Source organism: Austrofundulus limnaeus, unplaced genomic scaffold, assembly GCF_001266775.1.
Source record: "Austrofundulus limnaeus strain Quisiro unplaced genomic scaffold, Austrofundulus_limnaeus-1.0 Scaffold771, whole genome shotgun sequence".
In the NCBI taxonomy this organism is placed as follows: Eukaryota; Metazoa; Chordata; class Actinopteri; order Cyprinodontiformes; family Rivulidae; genus Austrofundulus; species Austrofundulus limnaeus.
The window spans coordinates 132552-143518 of record NW_013953173.1 but is presented as its reverse complement, the minus strand read 5'-3'; the positions used below and the strand labels follow the sequence as shown (position 1 = coordinate 143518).

The 10967-nt window shown below is 43.2% G+C and overlaps 2 protein-coding genes across 3 annotated transcripts in view; both read left to right on the top strand.

Moving 5' to 3' along the window:
* The window catches only part of LOC106532452 (syncoilin), a 16920-nt gene that overhangs the window by 2571 nt on the left and 3382 nt on the right, over positions 1 to 10967 (top strand). The window contains exons 2-4 of one of the 2 annotated variants that reach the window (XM_014028499.1): positions 73 to 141; positions 2600 to 4022; positions 4095 to 4306. In XM_014028499.1, coding sequence (XP_013883953.1) covers positions 73 to 141; positions 2600 to 4022; positions 4095 to 4306 — 1704 coding nt within the window. Of the gene's footprint in view, positions 1 to 36; positions 142 to 2562; positions 4023 to 4094; positions 4307 to 10967 lie in introns of those variants that run through there. The other variant, XM_014028500.1, reaches the window with a different exon arrangement.
* Positions 7124 to 7899, top strand: LOC106532453 (uncharacterized). The gene is made up of 2 exons (XM_014028501.1): positions 7124 to 7639; positions 7714 to 7899. Exons 1-2 carry the CDS (start codon positions 7141 to 7143, stop codon positions 7842 to 7844), a joined length of 630 nt encoding a protein of 209 aa, XP_013883955.1. The 5' UTR covers positions 7124 to 7140; the 3' UTR covers positions 7845 to 7899.

Genomic DNA, 10967 nt, shown 5'->3' with positions numbered 1-10967 from the left:
ACCACCAGCAGTTCATCTGAACAGACTTGTCCCGCTCATTCCCTCTCATTTCCTTTGTCTCACCATCCACAGCTTATTCATCTTGTTCGACATATTTAACAGCAAGATTCTGCAGAAGAACAGAGGAATCGTGGATAAACTGTAAGTACAACTATAACAGATTTTAAGACTTTTCAGGTTCTTTTATTGATAAACGGTAAATCGATTGTACTTATTTAGCACATTTCTATCCAAACAGGATACTCAGAGCTTTACACTACGATCTATTTCCTCATTTACCAAATTGAAAAAATGATTCAAATTTAATCCCGATTGTGGCACAAATCAATTATGCCTCCTTTGCTTCAGGAATGCTCAAGCTTTGCAATTTCTGCAGCTGAGGAAGAAATGTTAATATTTAGGTCGTCATTAAATGTGGGTCAGAGCTTTCAGAGTTTGTGGGGATCTGAAGGAATGCTGTCTTGTGTCCACACCTGTCCAGACTCAAGACAGCTGGTCCTTTGTTTGGCCATAATGCTGACTTCTTAAAGATAGTCCAGCTAAAACAAACGCATTTTCAGTGTAATTCGTCACTGTTTTGTCTGTCTTCTCGTCTATGTTCTCTTTACTAGACGGATCTCTGTCTGGTGACACTTCTGGGTCAGTTTGATCAGTTTCCTCTTGGGAGATCTCTGACTATTCTGGCCTATTAGGATGAAATTACAGCTACTTTATCCAGCAGGCTAGAGTGCAAATGGTCGTCCATCAATAAACACAATGGTGCTTTCTTTCATGAACTCTGTCCAATGCCACCTGCTGGAGCGTCAGCCTAAATCTGTCTGTTTGAGTAGCGTCACAGTGTTTATGTGAATGCATGATTAAGCTTGTCTGAGGTGTGTCTAAACATTCCCATGCTTCGAGTGCCTGGGCATTCAGCCTAAAGAGACAGCTGTCAATAGCATGCCCTTTGCAAAACTGTTCCCATCCACATTATTGAGAGTCTCAATGGCATCGTGTAGCTTTAAAGAAGAAGTCTGGCCAAAATATTACCAAAATGTTCCCATTAACATGTCAACAACCTCAATCAAGCAAAAGATTCAAATGTCTGCCTTAGAACTAAGAACATTGGTTTTGTTGGATAGAGTTTTGCATTATCTTTGAGTATTGAACAAAACCAACCCAGTATTTACTTCTTAAAAAGTGCAACATTATGATACGTCTACACAAGTCTTCAGTGATGGAAGATATTCAGCTTAAAATACACCTTCCAGGGACTATGTCATAGAGAGTTTTTGGTGCTAGAATTTTCCAGTGTGTTCCAAATTATCCATCTTGTGAGGATCATATCATTTATAGGGGAAGTATTATGTATTTTCCAGGCACATAGTTCAATTCTTTACCACAATCAAGTAACAGTTACTTTCAGTTGTTATGAAAATGCTGTACATATCAAAAATCAGTGCTGTGTAAAGTACCACAAAGTGATACTTGAGTACAAGTATCTTACCAAAAAATTACTTTGGTAAAAGTTAAAGTCTCTTTTAGGGATATTACTTGAGTAAAAGTCTTAAAGTATCTGATATTTTTGTACTTAAGTATTAAAAGAAAAAGTATTGATTTAAATTAGAAGTTAGATTTTCAGTAATGACATTTAGTAGGCATGAACCAGAACCAGGTTATGTCCTGCTGGAGTGTGACGTGATTTGTTTGTGTACAAACTAATACGGAATCAGAATTTTGTATATTTATACTTCTCATTCAATCACAATTAAATTCACTCCATCTAGGAGGCACAATTTATATGGATAGTATTTATTTTTTACAATAATAAGCTGGAATGAAATCAAGCAAAAATGAAATAAAAGTAACGACTTTCTACTTCTTGCCTTTTTAAATGTAATGAGTAGAAGTAAAAAGTAGGCTGAAAAATAACTAAAGTAAAATACAGATACCCAAAAATTCTAAAGTACAGTAACAAAGTATTTGTAGTTAGTTACTTTACAACTCTGTCAAAAATAAATTAGACTTTGCATCCCAGTCGATCTAAATGCCTTGAAACTGGCTTCTGTCTCTTTAAGAAGCTCCAACCATTAATAATGACAGCTCAAAATGAAACTAATCATATCAAAGTCTCCAGTTTGAGTGTGAGCTTATACAACATGTCCATTTGTCCAGTGAGGACGCAACAATTAAGACAAATGTTGTTCAAAAGTCAGTAGGTTGGGGACCTAATCGACCATCACGCTACCTGTTTAAACCCACCAAACAAAAAGGCCCTACAGGTTAAATAAGGTTAAAAACGTGAACAAAGCTAGTGTAGGAGATGAACTTTATCAAAAATATTACTGTATTGACAGTTATATATTATTTGCAGTTTATAAATCAGAGTAAAACTACATTTTTACCCATGAAATGTGTTTCCTCACCACCAATAAACACTTGGTCATTTTATGTCCCTGATAGAACAGCATTTTTACACTGACAAAACCCTTCTGTAGGCCTGTTAATTGTACAAAACAATGAGACCTTTTACATTGTTACACATAAAAAAGGGTCTGATTACATTATTTACTTTTCTTTAAGGCTAACACTGATCGGCTTTTTTCAATGGATCTTCCAGATCTGAAGGAGATTACTGCATCCAGTCAGGCTTCAAAGATTTGGCTGAACCAATAGATGACTTGGATGAAGATATGTCATCCACTGGACTCAAACCACTGTTCATCAGAGAAGAGGAAGAAGATCTGGACAGAACCACCGTGGAGCAAAGAGAAGACAATGAAAACCCTTCTGGACTCAGCTTCACTGGGTCACCGCTCAAACAATCAGCTCTGATAAAACCGTACCTGCAGGAGATGGACGAGTTACTGAAAAGCTGCGAAGAGCTCACGGGTGTTCCCTTTGGCTCGTGTCGTTCAGTGGGCGACAGCGAAGCCTTTCTGAAAGAATCGAGTTCTGACGAAGAGGTCAGAACGGAAAACCATACACCTCCTCAAGCCTATCTGTGCACCGGCTACATCGACACACATGTGGACGTGACTGAAACACAAGATGAGACAACACAAGGACAATGCTTGGACAACTTCGTCAACGGGTGTGAGTTTTATCAGCACATGGAACTGCCTCTCTCCTCAGCAGGAAGCAAACTGAGGGCCAACATGGTGGAGTACGAGGGCCAGTTAAGGAAAACGTTAGCCATGCTGGAGAGCTGCATGGAAGAGTCTCAAGACTGGGCAGCAGATACAGGCCAAGAATACGTTCACATCAGTAAGATACCTGATCATTATAAAGACACAACACATGAGACACTCAAGCCAAAGAGCCCACGAGAGCTGAAGACCCCGCCTGTAAATTCAGAGACCAGGGATAGAAGTGAAAGCCTGCAGAAGTCTTTAATCTGCTGTGAGGAGACAATCGGTGGCTTCTTGAGAAAAAGACCAGAGAAACCAGAGGAACACGGATCAGGCTCGCAGGTTGGTAACACAGAACAAGATCCAGTGTTAAATGAGAGGACACAAACAAGATGTATGTTTGAAGAAAGCACCAACACAAAGAGACATGAAGAGGACGATGAGTTACCGAGTGAGGATGGACATGAATTCAACACAGATCTGGGCTCTGACGTGGACAAATTCAAGGCTTTAAGGCCTCGGATGGAAGACTGCATAGAGAAGGTGCAGCAGATGCAGAAAAGAAGGAAGGAGCTGCTGGTGGAGGTTTTGCAGCTGAGAGACGAGGGAGGAACTGAGGAGGAAGAGGAGAGTGCGGAGTGGATCCACAGCAGAGTTGTGGAGCTCATGGACACTCTTAGGAGAGAAGAGGAGGTAAGACGGGGGGAGAGGAAGAGGGAGATAAATGGCCTCAGAGAGGAGATGGCAGAGGAGGAGCGGAAGCTGTGGAAGCTGAACCTGGAGAGACAGAACCTGCAAGAGGAGCTAAGGAGGCTGAAGAGGAGGCTGTTCGCAGTGGCCAGAGACTGTGCTTACAGTCGAGCAGCTCTGAACAATCAGCGTGGGGAAGTGGAGTCACTGAAGAGAGAGGAGGTGAGACTGCTCTAGGAACATGGTTTCCAACTAAATATGACCCTGAACATGAATATACTGTTTATTTTCCAGGACAAACTGAACTCTGTGATGCTCCAGCTGATAGAAGAGAGTAGCCAAATCCGGTCTGCCCAGCAACAGCAGCTTTCAGACCTACAAGCACAACTTCATTTCAGAAGCTCCAGTCGGACCTCGGGAACTCAGGAGCTGAGCGAGTGCAGGAGGCACTCCAGCTGTGACATCCAGCAGTACCTGCAGGGTGAACGGAAAGCTCTGGAGGACAGGTGCTGTCTCAGTCAACCACTGATTATCATAGATCAGTGATATCCGATCCTGGTCCTCGAGGGCCACTATCACGCATGTTTTAGACACTTTGATATGCTTGATTTGAATAAATGAGTGATTAATGGGCTTCTGCAGAACTTGAAGACCTGCTGGAGAGCAGAGACACATCTAAAACTTGCAGGATAGTGGCCTAAGAACAAAGACTGGACACCACTGTTACAGACAGGGCAGCTGTGGCTGAGTGGTCAGGGATGTAACCGGTCAATCCTTGGGCAAGACACTTCATCTGCCTTGTGTGATGGGGGTCAAAGGGTTTAGTGGCGCCAGTGCATGGCAGGCCCGCTTCTGTCAGTCTGCCACAGGGCAGCTGTGCCTACAATGCACTTTACTACCAACAGTGTGTGAATGAATAACGCATGAAACTGAGTGTGGCACACCTGTGTGTGTTTGTGATTCAAGTAAAACTTTCACAACTACGTGTTCATGTGCATCAGAAAAACCTTTTGAGTTAACCTAATTCAAGATGACTGTCACAGACTTTAGAAAACACAAAAGACAATCATGGTTTGAAATTCTGGCCTGAAAGGTGGTGGGTGATATGCAGTGATGTATAAAGTACCTCAAGGTGATAGCTGAGTAAAAGTTAAAGTATTTTACCATAAAATGATTTTGGTAAAAGTTAAAATTTCATCTAACCACTGTCTTAAAGTCTTAAAGTATCAGACATTTATTGTACTTAAGTATCTAATATACATTTCTGATACAAAATATACTCAACTATTATAAGTATGTACTAAAAGTGATTAGAACTTCTAAAATGACATTCACTTCCGGCACGTGAACGCTGGCGCTTCCTGGCTGCCGCTGCTCATCAGACTTTCTGTTGTTTTTGGCTTAATCAACTATTTTATTTGTCCATCACGGATCCTCTACTGGTGGATTACTATGACAAGTTCCTGCTTCATCTCAATATCAACCATGTGGATTAATTGGATTTACCTGCTGCCCGCTCTGGTTTGGATCCTCCAGCTGCTTGTCCACCATCGGGTCTCCGGCCTCCTCCATTACTCAGGACCAGAACTTCTTTGTCTACGCTTCCTACCGGGCGCATCACCATTACCGCCACTACTTCCTCGGGACATCGCCTTCCAGCCTCGATGACAATATATACACAGTGGCTCCCGCCGCAGATTCTCCTCCGGTAAGCCCATAAACTCTGTCTGGGCTGACCGAGCTCCACGCCGCAACACCCGGGCCACTAACAATAGCAAGTTAGCTAACCTAGCTCGGTCGGCTAACCCTCCAGTCACCTCCAACACCTCCGTTGTTAACTTTGGGCTTTTAAACGTTCGTTCTCTCATAGGACAGCTCATTAAGGACCTTGTCCCTGACCGTAAGTTGGATTTTCTTTGCTTAACTGAAACCTGGCAACAACAAAACGACTTTTGCAATCTCAATGGTTCAACCCCTCCGGGGTTTGTTTATATTGCAAAATCCCGTGAATCTGGCCGCAGAGGAGGTCTCATGATAATTCACCGCGAGAACTGGAAGGTCACTCTAGTTCACACACCTCCCTCCACCTCTTTTGAGCAGACTGTCTGCTTACTATCCGGCCCTACCCCCACCATGGTTTTCACTATTTATCGCTCACCCAAACCAAACAACTCTTTCATAAATGACTTTGGAGCTTTTCTTGCCTACCTCTCAGCCCTTTCACCCAACATTGTTCTGCTGGGAGACTTCAACATTCATATTGATGATGACAACAACCTACTCACCAGAGACTTTTCATCCTGCCTGGACAGCTGTGGCTTCCAGCAGTTCATCAATTTTCCAACTCACATTAAGGGTCACACTCTGGACTTATTGTGTTGCTCTGGTCTCTCACCTCTTAAATGTTCTTCTGATGAGCTTCCTTTTACTGATCACCTGTTGCTTTCTTTCAACCTCAATTTAAAATTCTTTTCTTTCAGACCACAGAGCACCATTCAGTTTCGCAACATCAAGAACATCAACCAGGAAGCTCTCCTTTCTCAGATTAACAACGATTTCTCCACCTTTACCTCAACTAACTTCTCCTCTTCTGCTCCATGGTTCATCTCAGAACTTCGCTCCATGAAAACACAAGATCGCAGACTAGAGCGGCTCTACAAGAAATCAGGTCTTAGAGTTCACAAAGAGATGTACATAAACCACACCTTACATTACAAAGAAAGTATCGCTCAGGCCAAATCTAACTACTACACTGACATCATCAGTTTCAATGTAGGCAACACACAGACTCTTTTCTCTCTCCTTAACCACACAGTTTCATCTCCGAACTCTAACCCTTCACATGCTTTTTACTGACTGCTGTAACTCGCTCATGTCATTCTTCACTGAAAAAATCAGCTCCATACACCAACACCTCGGGCCAAACTCTGCCCCCAACATCTTTATAGAACTCCCACCCACCTCCATCCCCCTCTCTGTGTTCGATCTCCCCTCTGCTGCTGACGTATCTGCCATCATTAGGAAGTCCAAATCCTCCTCCTCACAGCTAGATCCCATCCCCACAGCTTTGGTTAAATCCTGTCTCCCCTCTCTGCTTCCTATCATCACTAACCATGTTTCCATTCAATTTTATGTTATGAATCCACCTTGCCAGCCTTGTGATTCCTAACCTGATTATATTTTATGCCACAGCCTTAACCTCAGTCCTTTGTTTTATTTCCTTAGTCATGTCATGCATTTTTTAACATCCCTTGTTCACAGCTTCAGCCTGTTTCTGCTCAGTGTTTTTCCCCCTCCCATCRCCAGTTYACCACAGCCCCGCCTTCATGCAATCAGCTTCATGCAACTCACCTGTAGTTCCCAGTATAAAGCCTTGTCATCAACTCTCAGTCTCTGCCAGATTTTCATGTGCTCTGCTATGAACTTCCCGCTATCTTGTACCTTGTCCCTCGTTAGTCCTGGTTCCCTGATCCTGCTCATGCTCCTCGGTTTCATGATCTCTGCCTTTGCCCTCGTCGGATTCCTCCTGTCATCTGCTTACCCGGTAACGACTCCTGCATCACTTCTTGGTTTTTCGGCTCTTGGATTTTCCCTCATCGGCGCGACACTTCATTGGATTACACGGCTCTCGACCCCTGCTCAGTTTACGGACCCACGACTCAAGCCTGCCCCACTAAGTCTGGTAATTCTTTTGATTCTGATCCTTGCTTATCCCTGGAYCCAGTTCTTGTCTGTTGGACTCAAACCCCAAACAATTCTGAACGGTGACGACATCACATGGGCTCGGACCCTGTCAACTCAAATCAGTGACTGTGTATGGAACACCCACACGAACACAGGTCAGTGGCTTTGTATCTTCTCTCAGTCAAAGTTCACAGTGACTCTTTTGTTAATGGTTTTTTCGTGTGTCCAGAAGTTCCAGTCCAACTCGATGTCCTGATCCAGAATCACACCAAAGCCTTGCACATCAACAATAAAATCTGTAAAACTGTTTTTGAGTTTGGCATTAATTCAGAGTTCAAAGACCGGTTCATATCATTTTAATTAGAATTTTGAGCGAATTTTAATAATTTCGCAAAAAGGAAAAAATTAAGAAATGCAAATCAGATGGAGTTTCCATCAACTGGCTTGAAGCGAATCAATTACATCATACGCATGTGCGTAGTAAACAGGAAGTAACCGTCGCTAAACTCGCAGGGTCCACACATCTCAGGAAAATGGAGAGAAGTTATCAGGAACGCATTGCTACTATAAGAAAAGTTGTAATTATTCTGTTATCAACTAGTTTTGGCGATGTTACATGCTGTCTGGAGACGTAGAGAAAGAAATGCAATTTTCTTCACATTACGGGATTGCTGAGAAGATGCAAACAGTGGGAGGAGGGTCCTGCTGCCAGTCGCGGCTGCAGCCGACCCGAAACTGATACCGGTACCGGGGAACAGCTGATCAGCTATGTGAGGTAAATGTTTGCTACGTCACAACTTATTCAGCAAAAGTGTTTCCATCTCTCCTTTTGCACATTGTGTTTTTCGAAAAACCCAAAAACCACCTCAAGCGAGCGTAAAAACCTTTTAGCGAATTGAGGATTTTTTTTTTTGAATTTTGCTGTTTCCATACGACTTTTTTTGCGCATTTTTATTGCGACACTTCTAAATGCGCATCAAAAAGCCTTGATGGAAACACGGTTACTAACATCATCCACTTCTCTCTGACCATTGGTACTGTTCCCACAGCTTTTAATTCAGCTGCCATCACCCCCATCATAAAGAAAACAGGTCTAGATCCAACAAAAGGTTTGTTTATACTTCACGCAAGACGTGCGGCTGCAGCCCAGCGATGACGTAATTGCGTGTGTGTCACCGACAGCATTCAGTGTTTATACTGGGAAAAGACATAAAGGATACATTATAGTAATCCCTCCCTCTGCCCTCCCACGGCAGACATCACGCGCTAGCTTAGCATGTGAATAACTGCTAGTTGCTAAGAAAAATTTTTAAAAACTTGCTGGTTGCGAGTTTAGCTTGTGCGGGAGATGCAGGAGATGAATGATGAAAAACACCTCCTATTTTCAAATGTCCGCTGCTCGTTTTGAGGAACTTGCCCACCGGATCCTTTTTTTTTTTGCCCACTGGATCGCCTCTCACCTTCAGCACGCACCGACGCAGTAGAGGACACAGATGGTTATACCTCTGGACCGCCTCGGTGACTTTCTCTTCGAAAATATCCATGTTTAAAAAGAAAAACCGGCTTTTGGTAGTGAGTAGCGAGTAGCGGGTAGTGGCGTCACGTAGCACAAAAACGCCCACAAACTTTGAACCAATCACACACTCCGCGTCGCATCCGCCGCTTCTCGGAGTGCTGACTGTGGGCAATGTATAGGACAGCTGTCACCGGGGGATAGCAGCGGGAGTGCAAATGGAAGTTGCGCAACTTTTTCTCACTCAGCAGGTGGTAAAAGACGTGTGACAAGAAGTACAAACCAGCCTTAACTTCAATAACCTCTGTCCCATTTCTAATCTGCCTTTCATCTCCAAAATTCTTGAAAAAGTCGTCGCTAATCAGCTACACTCACACCTCTCCAGCAATAACCTCTATGAACAGTTTCAATCAGGTTTTCGACCACATCACAGCACCGAAACTGCTCTTATTAAAATTACTAATGATCTTCTCCTTGCTGCTGACTCAGGACTTCTGTCAATACTCATCCTCCTTGATCTGAGCTCTGCCTTTGACACCGTCTCTTATCCTATCTTCATCGACAGACTAACCTCTATTGGCATTTCAGACAACCCCCTGGACTGGTTTAAATCCTATCTTTCCGACCACACTCAGTTCATACAACTCAAGTCCTTCTGCTCCCAGTCTTCACCCATCTCCATCAGTGTTCCCCAAGGTTCTGTACTCGGGCCTCTACTTTTCATAATCTATCTGCTCCCGCTTGGCCACATCTTCCATAAATTTGGTATCCATTTCCACTCTTATGCCGATGAAACTCAACTCTATATTTCAACAAAACCGAACTCCACCTTCTCATCCTCCACTCTTACCAACTGCCTCAGTAAGCTCAACAACTGGTTCTCTAACAATTTCCTCCAACTAAACAGTAACAAAACTGAACTCCTCCTTGTTGGGACAAAAAACTCCATTTCCAAATCCCAGCATCTTCTCTTCACTCTTAACAACTCCGTTCTTTCCTCCTCGCCTCAGGCCAAGAACCTAGGTGTCATCTTTGACACCACACTCTTTTTCAACTCACACATTAACAACGTGACTCTATCTGCCTACTTTCATCTTCGCAGCATTAACCGTCTCCTTCCTTCACTCACCCCCCGCTCTACTGCCATCCTTGTACACAGCTTAGTAATATCCAGGATCGACTACTGCAACTCCCTACTGTTTGGCCTCCCCAATAAATATCTTCACAAGCTACAGCTTGTCCAGAACTCAGCAGCCCGTGTTATCACTTAAACATCATCATCTGCCCACATCACTCCAGTCCTACAACAGCTCCACTGGCTCCCAGTTAAATCCCACATCATCTTTAAAATTCTCCTACTCACCTTCAAAGCTATCCACAACCTTTCCCCTCCTTACCTGTGTGACCTCCTGAACATCTCCACATCCTCCCACTCTCTAAGATCTGCCTCTTCCCTTCAACTCTCAGTACCCCCTGCCTGCCTCAGCACCATGGGGAGCAGAGCTTTCAGCCGCTCTGCTCCACAGCTCTGGAACTCACTACCCCATGGATTACGCAATACCACCTCTCTTTCCCTGTTTAAGACTGGCCTGAAGACACATATTTTCAAATTAGCCTACCGCTGTTAATTCCTATTTTCAATATATGTCTGTTTTTGTTTTCCACACTTCTGTTTCTCCCCCCACAACCCTATTGTTCAATTTGTCTACATTTTTGTATTTTATTATATGACTGTTCTGTACAATGTATTCCTGTGTCTCCCACACTACCTTATTGAACACGTCACCATTTTTCTCAGTAAATATATTACTAGAGGTGCTAATGACATGAAATTTTCACCAGATGTCGGTAACAACCCAAGTGATCCATACATACAAAGAAATCAAACCATAAGTCCAGAAATGAAGTTACAGTGGTTTGCAAAAGTATTCATACCCCTTGAACTTTTCCATATTTTGTCACATTACAAC